Below are 18,094 nucleotides of genomic sequence, written 5' to 3' on the forward strand. Positions count from 1 at the left end.
CGGACACTCTGAGTTCTTCCGGTGGGGAACGAGGTGATCCATTCCAGTGCTTTTCCTTGGATTCCGATGTTACTGAGGCGCTGTAATAGGGTGCTATGGCAGACGGTGTCGAAGGCTGCGGAGAGGTCAAGGAGGATGAGGGCGACTGTTTCTCCATTGTCCAGTAGGGTTTGAATGTCATCTGTTGCTGCGATGAGTGCGGTCTCAGTACAGTGTTTGGCTCGGAATCCGGACTGTGAGGGGTCGAGGGATTTGTTGCTTTCGAGAAAGGCGGCAAGCTGGTTGTTGACAGCTTTCTCAATGACTTTGGCCGGGAAAGGAAGGAGCGAGATGGGGCGGTAGTTTTTGAGTTCGGTGGGGTCAGCTGTGGGTTTTTTCAGAAGGGCGCTGAGTTCTGCATGTTTCCAGCTTTCCGGGAAGGTGGCGGAGTTGAGGGAGCAGTTGATGACGTCTCGGAGGCATGGTGCTATGATGGAGTCTGCTTTGTTGAAGATGTGGTGAGGGCATGGGTCAGTTGGGGATCCTGAGTGGATGGAGTTCATCAGGCGGATGGTGTCCTTAGTGGAGATTGGGTTCCAGTCGTTAAGGATGTTCAAGGGGGGAGAAGGTCCTGCAGAAGGTTGGGTGGGTAGGTCTTCGGGTCGGTTGTCGAAGCTGTTGTGGATGTCTGCGATTTTGTTGTGGATGAAGGAGGCTAGGGAGTCGCAGAGGGCTTGAGAGGGGTGATGTCGTTGGAGTTGGCTGATGGGTTGGTAAATTCTTTGACGATGTTGAATAACTCCTTGCTATTGTGGGCGTTGTTATCTAGTCGGTCTTTGAAGGCGGCTTTCTTGGCAGACCGGATTAGTTGGTGGTGTATACGGGTGGCGTTTTTGAAGGCGTCTCTGGTGTTGGAGTTTGGGTCTTTCTTCCATGCTTTCTCGAGGGAGCAACAGAGTTTCTTAGATTCCTTAAGATCATCGTTGAACCAGGAGGCCTTCTTGCTGCTTAGTTTGTTTTGATGTTTTTTCAACGGTGCTAGGATGTCGGCGCTTTTGGATAGCCATTGGGTGAAGTTAATGGCTGCTTGGTTGGGGTTTGAGGAGTGGACAGGAGGGATTTGGAGGAGCGATGAGGAGATCTGGTCGATGGTGAGTTTGTTTCAATTTCTACGCAGGGTGGGTTGAGGGTGGTAGTGGATTGTGGGCTTATTGTAGAAAAAGTGAACGCAGCTGTGGTCCGTCCAATGAAGAGCTGTGGTGTGGCTGAATGAGACGTATTTGCTGGAGGTGAAGATAGGGTCGAGTGTGTGACCTGCAATGTGGGTGGGGGAAGTGACAAGTTGTTTGAGTCCGAGGTGTGCGAGGTTGTCCAGAAGGGTGGTGGTGCTGTTGTCATTGCTCTTTTCCAGGTGAAAATTGAGGTCTCCCAATAGGATGTAGTCCTCGGAGGGGAGGGCATGTGGGGTGATGAAGTCAGCGATGTCGTCATTGAATTGCGCCCGGGGGCCTGGGGGCCGGTAGAGAAGGGTGCCTCTGAGTGTGGTTTTGGGGTCGGTGTGGATCTGGAAGTGAAGGTGCTCGGCGCTGGCAAGGTTGTCATCTGAGCTGGTTGAGATGCGAATGGAATTCTTATGGACGATGGCGATGCCTCCTCCTGTATGCTTGACGCGGTCCTCACGGATGATCTTGTATCCTTCTGGGATGGCAATGGTGATGTCTGGGGCTGATGAGGCGTTCATCCATGTTTCTGTTAGGAAGGCGACGTCCGGTGAGATGGTGTCTAGTAGATCTGCACATGTCAGCATCAGTCATTTCACCTGTGCTTATATTATGTCCACATTGACATTAATGGTATTTCAGGCACAACATGTTCTGCATCAACTCACTTTAGGCAAGCTGATCCTGATATTGTTGTAAATATTAAGACTATTCTTTTACTTTCCGAAACTTTCCCTTCTTGCTTACTGTGAATGCCATGTGCAAATCAAGGTAATCAAAAGTGAATATGTATGATCATATCAAGTGCACAATCTTTTCATGACATATTTCCTCTGTAAATATAACAACCAGGGTTGTATGAATAAATACCTAATATCTAATCATTAAAGCTGACCATTTCATTATTTAGATCATTATCAAGAAAGAGCATGAATTTTAGAAGGTTAATAACTGTGCGTTTCATTTTCACATCACATCAAATAACAGTGAAAATAGGTAAAGGACATGTCTTCATTCTCTGCTGATTGTTTATTCTAAAAGTATTCAACAAGCTCCTGGATTATTTTATAAAAACTAGGGACAGAGGGCTGTGGTTTGTAAAGGTGTTCACACCTGGGACAATGAGATAGACACAATCACAGCACCCGCTATACCTGAAGGCTTCTGGGAGGCAATTGGCCTTGGATGGCTCTCTGACTAGCTGGCTATGTTTACATCATGCACACTCTGCTGCTTTTGTTGTGTGAAAACAGCAGGGTTGCTATTAAATCGAACAATAAGCTGCTTTAGATATATGCGGTAAACCATCTCTGAAGTGCAGGATACTATTTTTTTACTTGCAAATATATTGGAATTAGAATAGAGATTAGAAGTAGCAAATGAGGATGTTTGCGCTACAAAATATATGCTCATAATGTAATATTATCTGTTGTTTAAACTCTTCCTAAAATTACGTGTTGCCTTAATGTTTATCTTCGTTATGGTTACTGTTCATATCTTGTACACTTAGGGGGTCATTAGGATGGCGGGCGGACTTAGTCTGCCCGCCATCCCATTGGTGACTAGGACCTCCCGCCATAAGGGTGGGGGTCCCGTGGGGTGTATTAGGATGCGCCCGCCACTGTGGCGGGCGCATCCTGCATTTTTAGCATTGTGGCGGGCGGTGCTCTCAGCACCGCCCGCCACAATGCTAAAAATGCATGTGACGTATTTACATAAACAAAGCGGCAGGCACCGCGCGGTGCCTGCGATTTTGTTTATGTAAATGCAGGGGGGTACCACAGGTACACACCGTGTGCACCTCCCACCTCTCCTTCAGTCTGGGGGCCCACAGAGGGGCCCCCAAAGTGAAGACTGCATGCTACTTACCCCAGGGTAATATGGCTGGCGGTGTCTAATAGACACCGCCACCATATTAAACCTTTTCTAACCCGGCCGCAAGGCGACCGGGGCGGAAAAGCGGCGGGCAGTCTTTCCGTCCGCCGCTGTCCCCTCGCCATACTAATATGGTGGGGGGTCATTTAGCTGAGGATGGCGGGCGGATTGCCCCCCACCCCCAGGCCGGCAATCCGCCCACCATCCTAAGGGCCCCCTAAATTAGGATTTTAATTTGAAAAGTAAATATTTATGTGGAAGGATTTGGTGCTTCACTATCTGTTGTTAAAAAGTTTTAGGGAAGAACATCTTAAACAAACATTTCTCAGTGGGTATTGTGTTAGTTGCAGTCCAGCTGGTTTTTCTTTTGGGTTGACACATTAACTGCATCCTTTGTTGCAGAGAGTATGGATAGACAAAACCAGGTTAGTGATCTTCACACAGATGTGTGCATTTGCAACCCAGTGAAGAGCCAGGTGTTGTATGAGTTTTGTCTGATAAAAAATGGCACAGATATATGTCTATATGAGATATATGTCCAAATAAATCCAAGTGATGTTTAGCTTCTTCCTAGGAAACAGCTTCTTCTTCTCCCAATACTTATCTTGGACAGACAATCACTGTTATATGTACAAGCTGTCTTGAACTGAACCAGGAAGTGTAGGTTAGAGTGGTGTTGAGTGGAAGCAAATCAAATCCATCTTTTCCTTTCCCCACATCCTGGTTCTTTTATGCTGATGGGTTAGAAGGCGTGGTGGTAGGGAGAATGGGAGGACCTAGCCTGTTCATCTGCCTCCTCTCACACCCCTCTTTCTTCCATCTACCGAAAAAATGCCTAAAAAGTGTGGGCCTGGCTTGGTAGGAGCTGAATGTTGTAACAGCTGTCCTTCAACTCAGCTGTAAACCCACCCATCACAGTTATCATCATATGGGCCTGGGTGAGGTTTGACATTCTCTCCCAGGTTTATCCACATGTGTGTCATGTCACTAGTGATGTCACATTCATAGTAAAGAGGTGGCCAAAACAATGAACACTGGACCACCTTATTTATAAGTTTACTGGGTCCCAAAAGTGTTCAGGCACCCCCAAACTCTTTCCAGCAAGAGTTTGTGCCCCATAGGTAAATAAAAAAATACAGACATTCCCATAGGGTAGCATTAATACAATAATCTATAAAGTGTGTATATAAATGACATAAGGGAGTCCTAGGAACACAGATATTATAAGATTGTGATGTAGATATATTTATAGATAGTGACATAGATATATATTCACCCTAAGGGCAAGAAAGGTGTTATAAAGTGCTTAAAATCCATTGTAAAAATTATCACAGTTGATATACTTCGGTGGCACCACAAGATTATTGTGAAATCATGACAGACAGCAGGATGTGCAGTGTTGCCTAGCTATGTATTGTGTTTCATCTTGGAGGAAGAAGGACTTCCGGCCAATAGCATTATATAGAACTCAGTGGCCGATCCCTTCAGGCCTCTAAGTCCTGTTTCACCCCTCTCGTTGTTATGCTAAGAATACTGGGCATTGCACATAACAGTAATAGCCAGTGAACTATTTCTGCTGCATATGCATAACATGCATTTTATGTACACACAAAGAACTATCAACTGAACTATTAGTAGTGAATAATATAAATATATTGCAAATACACATCTATCTCAATGGGTTTCTGTGTAAAGTTTCAAATGGAGAATCAGAGAAACAAATCTATAACATAGTTCCAGAATTCAGAAAGTTCACCTACTTGGTTATGGGCAAAATCATCTTTTGTCCATAAAGATGTTAAAAGAATATAACATGTTCAACAGATAAATATATTTTGGAAAAGTGATTGTCTTGTTGGGAATATCTGCAATCAAGAGTTATATAGACAAAGAGCTATCTGTCTGCCTCTAAGTGCCTGCCTCTAAGTGACTGCCTCTAATGGCCCCTCGCGGTGGGATGCCTGGCTTTCACCTTGTGGATACCCTGCCAGGGTATCTCACAGGGGAATACCTGTGTGTCCTCTGGTGTATTCATCCGCTGAATTACTAGCGCTGAGACCTTCTATCATGAAGTGCCCCCCCGTACCCCTCAACGCGGTGAAGCGGACATTTCGCCTAGGCATCAGTAACCCCATCAACCTAACTACGGACTCTGCCTCTACTTACGCGGTTTCGGCAAGCACGCCAGGTACCACTTGTAATTTTAGATGTGTTTATTTAAACACTCGTTCTATGACCAAACATCAGACAGATATCTTTCTGTTACTATCTGACACTAAACCGGATTTACTCCTGTTGACCGAAACATGGCTCACGCCGGATTCATTACCGGACATCTTGGCTGCCTTACCTGCTGATTATTATATTATCTCCGTGTTACGACCGGCAGGTAAAATTGGGGGCGGGGTGGCCATCATCTCCAATAAGAAACATCAACTTAGACAACTCCCTTCCTTGGATATTTCTAATGTGGAGAATATTGTTGCCAAATTGGATACTGTCAATGGGACACTTGTGGTGGTTTTACTATACCGCCCGCCCCAAACCATGGTTATGTTCCCTGCTATTCTTGCGGAGCAATTGGCCATGCTAGCTACTAATAATTCAAAACTGCTTCTGGTCGGGGATTTAAATCTTTGGTTTGATAACATCCTATCAGATCCCCAAGCAGCTGAGACTAGGGACCTTCTGAGTGATCTGAATTTAATTCAACATATAGATACTCAGACCCATCAAAAGGGCCACAGTCTCGATCAACTTTGGTCATTGAATTTAGCTATTGATTTTATTGATATTAAACCTTGTAGCTGGTCTGACCATTTTACTATTAGTTTCTCATTTTGTGTTGAGAAAGCTCTTCAATTTAAGCTGAAGGCTACCAGTCTGACTCGGAAATGGTCCTCGTTGGACATGTCAGCTTTTTTAAATCTGTTAAAGTCTACTCTGCCAGAGCAGAGCTCAGATGTGGAGATAGCCGATTGTAGGCTTCAAGACTTGCTAAATTCGGCCATTAATGTTTGTGTTCCCCTCACTCGTTTTGATAACTCACGCGGCGCGGAGGCGCATAAATGGTTTACACCGGAGTTGAGGAAACTAAAACTTGAAGTGAGGCAGCAAGAAAGAGCATGGCGCTCCAACTATTGTCCTCAAGCAAGGATCGCTTATTGTTCTACTCGCAAAGCCTACCAAAAAACGCTGCACACTCACAAAACTGCTTATTTCTCTTCTAAAATACTTAACGCCACCAACAAGTCGAAAGAAATTTTCAGGATTGTGACCGAGTTGTGCAATGATGAGAGAACTTCTCCTCCGGTTGTCCCCTCACAATTGCTCTGCAACTCGCTGAATGACTATTTTAATGACAAAATAGTGCTGATTAAGGACACTCTATCCAAGCTTCCAGTTTGTGCCCCGATAGACGACACTTTTTTAAACCCTTTTACCTTGCATTCCTTTCCCTTAATCACCCACCAAACCCTTCAAGACTTGCTCACTAGAGTTAAATCAGGATCTCCTCAGGATGCCTGCCCTCCCCAAGTAATGAGAGAAATTGGTCGGGCACTCCCAAGTAGCCTGATTCCATTGCTCAATAACTCCCTTGTGTCAGGGAATGTTCCTAATAGTTTTAAACAGGCCTTATTGATTCCTTTGAAAAAGAAACCTGGCATTGACTCCTCAGACCTTTCTAATTACAGACCAATATCGTTACTGCCTTACTTATCCAAAATATTGGAGGCGCATGTAACCAACTGCCTATCAAGTTTTGTGGAAGCCTCTGGGTATTTACAACCCAACCAGGCAGGCTTTCGGCCTGGTCACTCCACTGAGGCAGTGATATTGGCCGTTCAGAATACTCTAAGGTCTAATGCAGACAGGGACTTACACCAGGCTTTGGTGTTACTGGACCTGTCTGCGGCGTTCGACACGGTTGACTATACCATCTTGGTCAACCGTGTCGAACAGGCCGGTCTTCGGGACTCGGCCTTGGCCTGGCTCAAGTCCTTTATTTCTGGACGTACCCAATCGGTTCGACTAGGTTCCTTCACAGCCCCTAAAAAAATTTCCTTTTGCGGGGTCCCTCAAGGATCCTCCTTGTCCCCTTTATTATTTAATTTGTATATGCGCCCACTGTTATTCTCTCTACGAGAGTGTAAGGTTGATGTATATAACTATGCAGACGACCTGCAGCTGGTCTTTGTGCTAAACTCCCACAATGCTGCCGAGGAATTTCGAGCAACCATGTCTTTTATCCAGAGGTGGATGTCTCTAAACCACCTTAAGCTAAATCCGGGAAAAACGGAGCTCATTCTACCTGGGAAGAGTGAGATCAGTTGGAGTCCTAGTTTTTGGCCATCGGACATGGGCTCGCCCCCAAAAAAATCCCGCACAGTAAAAAGTTTGGGAGTGACTCTTAGTGAGGACCTTACCTTGGTGAGCCAAGTCGGAACTGTGGTCTCCTCGGGGTTTTTTCAATTGAGGAAGATCAGGAAAATAGCACATCTTCTTACAGGTCTGGCTTTAATTCAGACAGTCAGTGCTCTAGTCCTGTCCCACATTGATTTCTCTAATGGCCTCTATCTGGGGGCGCCTATTGGCCAACTTAAAAGATTGCAATACTTGCAAAATCAAGCTGCGAGACTTATCTGCAGAGTACCTAAGTGGGAATCAATCAGACATGGACTAGAGGCCTTGCACTGGCTGCCTGTGGAACAGAGAGCCACTTTTAAGGTGGGTTGCATTGTGTTCAAGGCTCTGGAGGGCAAGGGTCCTATGTTCCTTAGATCACTACTGCGCAAATATACACCTTCGCGCAGTCTGAGATCAATCCACAAAGATCTACTCGAGGTCCCTCGTTTCAAAAAGAAACGTCAGGGAGGCAGCAGTTTTCAATTTTTAGCCTCCTCATTGTGGAATTCCCTCCCTTTGACCCTGCGACATAGCAAGGACCTCCTTGCTTTTAGGAAGGCATTTAAAACTCTTCTTTTTTCCCAGGCCTATTGTAAAAAGTGATTGTATCTCTTTTATGCACTGTTATGTTTGATTCTCTCACCAGCGCCAAGAAGCCCCAGGGCGTATGCGCGCTTAACAAATAATAAATAACATAACATAACATAACATAACATACCAGGACGGGTTCCCTAAGCAAGCGCTGAGATGCCCCAGGGTAAGTCGTGCGCTATATAAATCTCATTCATTTCATTTCATTTCAAAGCTGCTACAAGGTCAACACTCTAAGCTTGGGTTGGCCTATGAAAACAGTGTTGAGTCTTGGACTTTGATGGTACTTTGCATTGGGTTCCATTAAGGATAATGTTTATGTAGGGCTATGTTGACTACTGGGGTGTTTGTAACAAGCCATCAGTTTTTGAAGAAATAAAAACAATGTGACTTATTTATGGGACTTATTTATGAGGAAGTGGCATAGGGCAGCAAGTTATTTTGCTACACTGCCCTACACCAATATTAAAGGGCAGGAATGCACCATATGTATCCAATATGGTTCATTCCCCTTGCGCTGGTTGGCACACAATTGGCTACCCAGCACCAGAACAGACATCCTTGACCCAGGTTACAAGAGTATCTGCATTGCATTCAGGATTGCTTTTGTGCAGGAAGGGGCACCATCCTGCACAAAAATAATCCAGAGAGGCATTTTCCTCTTTCTATGTGTGCTGAAATCACAAGAGGAAAACACAAGGAGAAATACAACTATTCAATCAATCAATCAATCAATCAATCAATCAATCAATCAATCAATCAATCAGGAAGTTTTAAGCATGCTACTCACCAGTGTTGGTATCAAGGCACTGGGGGAGGGGGCAGCTCTCGTTCAGCCAAATAGCCAGGTCTTAATGCTCTTTCTGAAGGTGTGCAGAGTAGTGGAGCTCCTGATGTTGCCTGGGAGCTTGTTCCAGGCTTTGGCCATGATGTACGAGAAGGCTCTTCCACCCGCTCTGATTCTGCTGATGCGCAGGGTTTCTGCTAGGGCAAGGTCGGCGGAAAGGAGCTTCCTTTTGGGTACGTGGAAGGAGACTCTTTAATTGAGGTATTTGGGTCCGGTGTTGTAGAGGGATTTGTAGGCATGGGTGAGGATCTTGAAGGTTACTCTTTTCGTGACAGGGAGCCTGTGGAGGTCTTGCAGGTGTTGGGTGATGTGCTCATGTCTTGTGATGCCGAGGACAAGTCTGGCCACAGTGTCTTGAAAAGTCTGGAGTTTGCATAGCAGGGATTTGTAGATTCAAAAGTGGAGGGCATTTCCAAACTCCAGTCTTCTTGTTATGAGTGTGTGGGTGACGGTCTTTCTGAAGGTCTTGCAGAATATGCAAAGGGCATTGAAGCAGGTGAAGGCAACAGCGTTGATCTGTCAGGTCATGGTGAGGGAGGAGTCGAATATGATACCGAGTTTCCGAGTGTGGTCTGCGGGATTTAGGGGGTGCCGAGTATGGAGGGCCACCAGGAGTTGTCCCAAGCGGAGGGGGTAGGTCCAAGAAAGAGGACTTCTGTCTTTTCCCAGTTGAGTTTCAGACAGCTGCTCCTCATCCAAGCTGCAATGTCATTCCTTCTTGGAAGCGAGTCTGGTGGTTTTGGGGTCCTTTGTGAGGGCGAGGATGGCTGGGTGTTGTTGTCGTAGGATACAATGCTGAGTCCATGCTGTCTGGGGATGGCAATGAGGGGGCCATGTAGATGTTGAAGAGTGTGGAACTGAGCGATGATCCTTGTGGTAATCCTTAGTGGATCTCTGTGAGTTCGAAGAGGAAGGCAGTCGTCTGATCCTTTGGGTCCTGCCAGCCAGAAAGTAGCTGAGCCAGTCATGGGGGGTTCCCTGTATTCCGGCATCATGGAGTTTGGCTGCAAGGGTGGGAGATGGTTCCGAAGGCTGCAGAGAGGTGAAGTAGAATGAGGGCTGCGGTGTCTCTTTGTTCGAGGAGCATATTCTGTGGCAGCAAGGAGGGCGGTCTCAGTGCTGTGGTTGCTGCAGAATCCGGATTGGGAGGGGTCTACAATGAGCTTCTCCTCAATGAGGTTTGTCAGCTGGGTGTTGACGAGCTTCTCAGTGACTTTGGCTGCAAGGGGAAGGAGAGAGATGGGTCGGTAGTTCTTCAGGTCTGTCGGGTCTGCAGATGGTATCTTGAGGAGGGGCATGACTTCTGCATGTTTTCAGTTATCAGGATGATTGTGCATCGTAGCTCGGGCCCTATGGTGGTGGTGGCTCTGTGGAAGATGGGTGGAGGGCAGGGGTCCGTGGGGCTCTTCATTGTCGTGGTGCTATAGTTTTGGTGCCCATGGTCCAGGCGGTGATAGTGGGCCGGCTTTCGTCACTGTAGGGAAGTGTAGTTTCTGGAGTCTGCTCGCTGAAGTTGTCATAGAGGTGCCTTGATTTACAGGCTTATTGCAGAGGTCCAGGGAGGGAGTGATGTTAGTGGCCACACAAGGGGGTTTGGTGAATTGTTAGAAGTTGTTGAACAGTTCCTTAGAGTTGCTGTAGTTGGTGAGGATTTTTATCCAGATGAAGGTCTTCTTTGTGGATCTTATGCGTTGGTGGTATTCTGTCAGAATGTTCTTGTTGGTGGTCAGGTCTTCCGTGGTTTTGCTGTTTTTAATACCAATATCACTCCTTGTTTTTATGTTTTACTTCATTAAGTAAATTTGGGGCAGCATCAAAACACTTGGGTGTTGAGTAGGAAACCCCACTGCAACCCCCACGGAATGCCTCCATGGTAAAGAATAAGGCAACACAGCGACTTGCACTGCCTTACCTTACTACATATCCATTAGGCCATCCAAGGCCCTGCAAAGTAGCTTTGCGTGGCCTCATAAGTATCGTTGAGAGTTTTGTGCCACCAGAGCGTCGGAAAAAGTGACGCTCCTGCAGCGGAAGCCTCTGATAAATAAGACACACCACCAGGGGTTGAAGTGCACAGAATCACAGTCTATTTGGTTCCTTTCAGTCTTATCACCGACAAATAATAAGCATTAGTAATGAACCATCTTCTCCTGGAATAATTTACTCAATAGCACTCATCCGAAATTTAGCCAGATGAGCTATACCTGGGAAAATATCATAGATTCTAGAAACAGAGATAAATGAAAATCACAGCTAATACATGTTTAACAGGTATTTTAAAGAAGGATACATGTACAGGAAGGGAGTGTAGAATCCACAGATGGACAGTAACAGATTTACACAGTAATTTCTTTTATTGGTACATAATTACTCGACAACGCTTGAAACCTACTTTTGTTGATAACTTTTAGTTACATTATGGTACTTTGTACTGACCCCTTTGGGATAGGACTGAATGATTCCTCTTAAAACACCAATACATTTTCTAATGGAAAAGATTAAAGAGCTGATGGACTTCACCACATCCCATGTTGATCAGGGTTTACAGCTGATCTTGTGACTATAAATGATTTCTGTCTTCTAAATGCATCTTTTGTTGATATCTGGCCTGAACAGAATGATGTAACACTTGGGAATAAATATACAGCCCAGAAGTCCAGCACTGGAAGCCAAGATGGCAAAGATCTCCACAGCCACCATGTACCTGCCCTTAGTACTCAGGTAGGCTGGGAGGAAGGAAACCCAAACGCTACAGAACACTAGCATGCTGAAAGTGATGAGCGTTGCCTCATTGAATCTATCAGGGAGGTTCCTGGCTAGAAAGGCAACTACAAAGCTAGTAAATGCCAGCAGACCCAGGTAAGCAAGCATCCCATATAAAGCAGTAATAGAACCATTGTCACACTGTAGGATCACTGTTCCAGTTTCAGACTGAGTGTCAGTGGCTGGGTAAGGAGGATAAGTGAGCAGCCAAGTGAGACAAATGACTACTGCTCCCAGTGTACACACGAGGACCATAGCAGCAGACACCTGAGATCCCAGCCATCTGCTTAACCTGCTACCTGGTTTGATGGCCTTGAAGGCAATTACAACAGTGATGGTTTTCACTAATACACAAGACACAGCAACAGTGAAAATAATCCCAAAAGCAGCTTGTTGAATCAAACATGTCAATAATGCAGGGCGCCCAATGAATAGAATAGAGGTGAGGAAGGCCAGCAGCAGAGATACAAGGAGAGTGTAGCTGAGATTCTTGTTATTGGCCTTCACTATTGGGGTATCCCGATATCTGAGAAAGATTCCCAACACACCAGCAGTGGCCATGGATAGTACAATAGATACCGATGCCAACATTGCTCCCAGAAAATCACCATACGAGAGATAAACAGTGGCTTTCTTGATACAGCCATCTTTTCTATCCATTGGCCACTGGTCGTCCGGGCATCTTAAACAATTTTCCATGTCTAAAATATAAACCATAAAAATAAAATGTTAAAGATATAAATAATGCTAAATTGTTGATCATCAAAAATCACACATGAAACTGAACCTGACATTTGACAAGAAATGCTCCAAAGGTTTCCCCTGAAACAGCTATAGCTGCTCTTGTTAATACCACACTCATGGTTTGCCGTATATGATGGGTGGGGAAATCCAATAAATCATTCCGTGGAGATTGTATCGTTCTGACTTTCAGATCTTCAGGTTTGGTAAAGACCATATTGGATAGAATGGAGAACTGCTTTGAAGGTGTGAGGGGGGGACGTCTGTTCTGCCCTTTGGGTTTTTCTATCAACCTCCTAGAGCAAGTAGATATATCGAAGATGAGGGCAGATTTGTAGGGCAAATACAGCCTCCCCCTCTCCCATCCTGGTTTCATTTTAACCGCTTTGAGGCACTAAGTAATCTTGCAGGCATAGATTGACTTTCCCCAGCTCAAAACAATATTGGGGATACTGTTGTCCCATTTAACGTCCTGGAGATTAATATTGAGGAATTGGGTGGTATAGTGGCTACACTACCTTTAAACAGCAATAATAATAGCCTATATTACCCTGGGCTTTCGAATCATGGTCACAGAGAAGCTATAGGGTCGGTCACAAATATTGAGATCGATGATCCAACTTTTAATGATAGTGTCGATGAGGCATGCGGGGCACAGAATGTTAATGTTGTTGTCCACTAAGTACTTAGGACCCAGCACACCAATGTACGGCCTTTTAGGTTTATATCTTGGAACATCGGTGGTATTTTGCAAAATTAACAGATGAAGTTTGGCTACAATATATGAAGTCTTTTGATATTATTTGTCTCCAGGAGACTTGGAGCCAGGTTGACGGCACTTTAGATGGATAGCGCTCATTATATACACACGCAAATCAGTCATCTGCAGGGAGAGCTAAGGGAGCTCTAGTAACGTTTATTTCACTTATTTACGACTCAATTAAGACAGAGAGTATAATAGATTCCCATTGGCACCAGCTTATATTAAGTTTTAATCTAACTGATCCCATAATGTTATTAAGTAATTGGTACTACAACATATTCGACTCAAATAATACTGAGGTTATTAATAAACTTAAAGAGGAGATCAATAAAGTTGCCGCGAAATTCCAACCTCTGTGTATAATATGGGCAGGAGATTTTAATTGCACCGTCTGCCCATATAGCTCACACAGAGTATGTGGGGTAGCTGATACAGAAAATCATACTGTCCCGCATTTTAGGCACACACTGCAGGGTGATGTCCTGAATACTATTATTCTGGTGAATGATCTCTGTATGGTGAACACCCTGGTTAATAATCCCTCAGTACAGTTTGCAGCTTATCAGGGGGAGCCAGTGTGAGCACAATTGATGTTATATTAATTACCCGTAAATATACATGGTTGGTTGATAGTTTCGCAGTAGAACCAAACCCTGCAAGTGATCATAATCCTCTGATTCTCTCTATGAATGTTATAGCACAGAAAGCTATGGGGGATGCGTGCCCGCTAAAATATAATCATAATCAAGGAGTTCCGCTTAAATTGAATCTAGTGGACTCAAAGTATTTTGAGGAAGTCATTGTTAAAGAAAATATAGGTACATTTATGACTTGCCTAACTGTTAACTTCCCCCCTGACATAGTAATACAGTCCTTTGAATTTATCTGTGTTGATGTGGGTAAAAAACTAAATAAGTCAATTAGGAAACGGGATATCCCAGAAATTAGGTGGTTTAATGCAGAGTGCTCTAGGGCGCAAATACATCTTAGGAAAGCTCAGCAAGTAGTCCCCCAATAGAAGGCTAAGATAAAAATAGCAAGACAGTCTTATAAACAAGCTATTAACAGTAGGAAATATGAATTAGGAAGTATAGCATGGGACTACTTGGAGAAAGCTTGCACCCTCAAGGACTCAAAGAGCTTCTGGGAGATATAAACCACCTGATTTTCTCTAATGATGTAAGGGCCATTGATTCAACCATAACAGGCAATGTTTGGGAAGCCCATTTTTTAAACATTTTTAATTCACGGGGAATAACAATATAAGAGCAAAGGAATGAGACTGTCATTAATTTTAAAACTGCTCATGAATTAAGCCAAAGTATTTCCGTGAGTGAGGTGGAAGATGCAATACATAAGGGTATATCTCTGAATGCGCCAGGTTCAGACAGGGTACCCTTAGATTTGGTCAAAGGTAATCTTCACCTGTGGGCACCCTTGCTGTTTTTAACGGTGGCAATACTCGGTCAAATTCCATCTTCATGGAAGGAAGCAGTTGTGGTACCAATTTTTTTAAAAAGGAATTAGGAATGATGCCACATGTTTCTGGCCAATTTCCCTAATTGATGCCACATGTAAGGATATAGGGAGGGTGATTCTAGCACGTTTGGACTCATGGGCTAATGCGTCCGGATTAATAGTGATACCAAATATGGTTTTAGAAAGGGGATGGGCACAAATTAACAGTGTCTTAATCTGTCCCTGATTATGGGCAAATACATGAAGGCCAGGGGGGTCTCCATTCACCTGGCCTTCATGGACCTGTCTAGCGCATTTGACAGTGTCTGAAGGGGAAAGCTATGGACAATGATGGGGGCAATGGGCTTTGAGGAGCCCCTTATCACCCTTTTATGTAGGCTACATGAATCCACCACTGTGGCTGTGCGCTTTGGACCAGGAGGTGAGAAGACCAGGCCCATTGCCTCCACAGACGGGGTGCGCCAGGGTTGAATTGTGGCCCCCTTACTATTTCTTGTATATACTAATGGTCTATTGTCATTCTTGACTAAACAGCAACTGGATTTTCCAAGAGTAGGAGGTAGACGCATCCGTCTGTTGACCTATGCCGATGATACAGTATTAATAACCCTGACGGCCAATAGTTTACAAAAGGCCCTGACCGCCTTCACTGATTTTATGTTAGGACTGGACCTCAAAGTAAATTATGGCAAATCATTTATCATGGTTTGTGGTCCGGAAAAAACTAAGACTAGGAAATTCATTGTGAATGGAAAAATCATTGTGAAGGTGCCCAAATATTCCTATTTAGGTAATGTTTTTAACAACAAATTGAGTTGGGACAAACTAATTACGACAAGGGCCCAACAGACCAGTAGAATAACAGAGGGCCAGTTTAGTTTTGCATGAACATTGGGACATAAACTGGTTACAGAAATTATAATTTTATATAAATCCAAATGTTTATCTGTAGCTACTTTTGGGGCCGGAGTATGGGGTTATCACAAGAGTTTTGCGATTCACGTTTTAGAGAACACATTTAAAAAAATGATTTTAATGATTCCGAGTAGTACATTAGCCTCATTTTGTCACTCAGAGGTGGGCCTGGAATACGTGAAAGATAGGATAAACGTTGCACCAATTATCCTATGGGCAAAAATCTGGTCTTCAGAGACTTTGACATTCACTGGGAGTATCGTTAAAGATTGTATGAACCTGGATAATGCAATGCCACTTCCATGGCTGCGTTATGTTAAGGATACTTTTAATAAGATTGGCCTAGAGGAATGTTACAATAACCCAGATACTATTGAGTCCAGCATGAAAATGATTATAAAAATGCATACCACACTGAATTAAGGATGTCTGACCAGGACAGGGGAACAATAGATGATGGGGCATTGGTTCCCCAGCAATTTTATTTGTATTTTACTTCGCATGTACAATCGCGTTTTCTGTTGACCAGAATTTGACTGGGAACACTGCATTTTCTTGTGGCCTATCCCAAACAGGCTGGCTGGTGTGAGAGACTAGCTCCCTGTCCTTGTGATAACCTGGCCAAAAAGAGTACAATGCATTTTATGTTGTTCTGTTCCCTGTACAAATACCCTAGAGCACATTTTATTAAACCCATATTAAACATTATTAGGCCCTGCTCTTATCAAGAGGGCTATGCCAATTTAGGGGCACTATCCATGGCTGTAATTTCTATGGCAGTACTTAGTTTTATTAGACCTGCATTTATAATCAGGAAACGTTCTGAAGTGTGAAAATGAATCTAATTTCATTCATTTTATTAAGAATGTTCTATTTAGTCAATTGTACAAACTTAGATTGGGATAGCTATGATGATTTTAAAATTGATTAATTTTGCTAATGATCAATGGTAGGGAACATGTGCGATTTTTAAAAATAGTTTTTAGATGTTTTATTGTGTAAACTTTTATGATTCCAATGAATCGAATAAAGTTAATTGAACGAACGCTCGAATACTATAGGATCAATACATCATACATTTATGTTGCTGTGGACAAGGTAGCACTTTCACAACACACTCAATTACTGCTTTGCTTTCTCTAAATGTATACAATCTGTAGGTCAGTTTAGACAATCGAGTTTTAGGTACAATCCGATGTGCTAATATTTAGCAATGGGTTGCTGTACAATAGAGATAAATCATTTAATGCTGTGGTGTTACCTCAAGTCAGAATGCGCCACTCTTATGTTATGCACATCAGGTTTTCATATTGAGTGAATGCTAGTCTCCATGAAACTAAACATACATTTTCAGTGAAGAACTAAGGGCAGGATGTACGAAGAATCTTTGCGGTCACAAATTACCCAGATTGTAGAATCAGGCCATTTGTGACCATAAAATATGTTTTACATGCACAAACACCAAACCGAAATTCTACAGAATCACAATTTGGGTTTGTGATTCAGTATTTAGAAGGAGCTTTGACTGATACTATATGTCAGTGGTATGTGTTAATGTTTTGCAACTGACTTCCAGTCTCAAAACATTTATGTTTTACCACCTACTCAAATGAGGTGGTAACCCATTTACAAATGCAAAGGGGAACAAAGTGGATACCTTTCCCTTTGAGTAAGTTAAAAAATATATTTTTTAAGAGCAGCCAGTGGTCTTGTAGACCACTACTGACATTTAATGAATGAATGAAAGGTAAACATTTCATTATTTTCTTTCAAACCCATTCTAATTTCTTTTTTTAAAAGGTTGTTTTATTTGAAAGCAAAACCTCAGCAGACCAATCAAGCCTGTGATGGATATAATTTCTAATGGGTCTCAATGGCGACCGACCCTATAAATATTCATGAGGATGGTCGATTTGTGACCCACTAAGAATTACTATTCTAAAAATAAATTTTCAAACATTAGTAATGGCAATTTCCTAATGGCGATTCTGAAAACAATCTCTGCGGATATGGCACTCTTCTGCTCCCTCCTTTTTCTCCCACAATGCAGTGCAGTATTTTTGGCTGCTGTGCTACGTTGCATGAACATTTGTTAAATAGACCCTACGTCTCTTAGTTCTCAAATGTTTGTAGGAAGTGTGTGCTGTAGAAAATAACAGTGATATTAAACATTTCTACCAGGTATGCCACTTATGTATGTTATCATATTTGTCTTACACTCTTCAGCCTAATATAACATCAGTGCTATTTTAGGAATCAGACATGAAACAGAAAGTTGTATACATTTTAATTGCTTCTTTCACCTGTGCTATTTGAAAACTCCCCTTCTGCACATGGCACACAGTAAAAGCAACAGATGGGTCTCCCTTCCATGGTAGCTTTACGGTACCCTGGAAGGCAACTCTCACTGCAGACGGAGCGGGGAATCTGTAACAAAACAAGTGAAGGTAAAGAAACATACCTCTTAGAAAGAGAGTACTCTGTAAATCAGATTACTCCAATGGAGCAAGAAGG

At 43.5% G+C, this 18,094-nt stretch overlaps 1 protein-coding gene across 1 annotated transcript in view; it reads right to left on the bottom strand.

Annotated features, from left to right (window-relative positions):
• Positions 1–11,499: 11,499 nt before the first annotated feature.
• The window catches only part of LOC147725913 (vomeronasal type-2 receptor 26-like), a 59,134-nt gene continuing 52,539 nt past the window's right edge, over positions 11,500–18,094 (bottom strand). The window contains exons 2-3 of the mRNA XM_086962831.1: positions 17,884–18,007; positions 11,500–12,383 (exon numbers count right to left, since the gene is read on the bottom strand). Of these exons, the coding sequence (XP_086818957.1) occupies positions 11,500–12,383; positions 17,884–17,953 (954 nt within the window). The 5' untranslated portion in view covers positions 17,954–18,007. The remainder of the gene's footprint in view (positions 12,384–17,883; positions 18,008–18,094) is intronic.

Source organism: Lissotriton vulgaris, chromosome 3_1 (genome assembly GCF_964263255.1).
Source record: "Lissotriton vulgaris chromosome 3_1, aLisVul1.2, whole genome shotgun sequence".
Classification (NCBI taxonomy): domain Eukaryota; kingdom Metazoa; phylum Chordata; class Amphibia; order Caudata; family Salamandridae; genus Lissotriton; species Lissotriton vulgaris.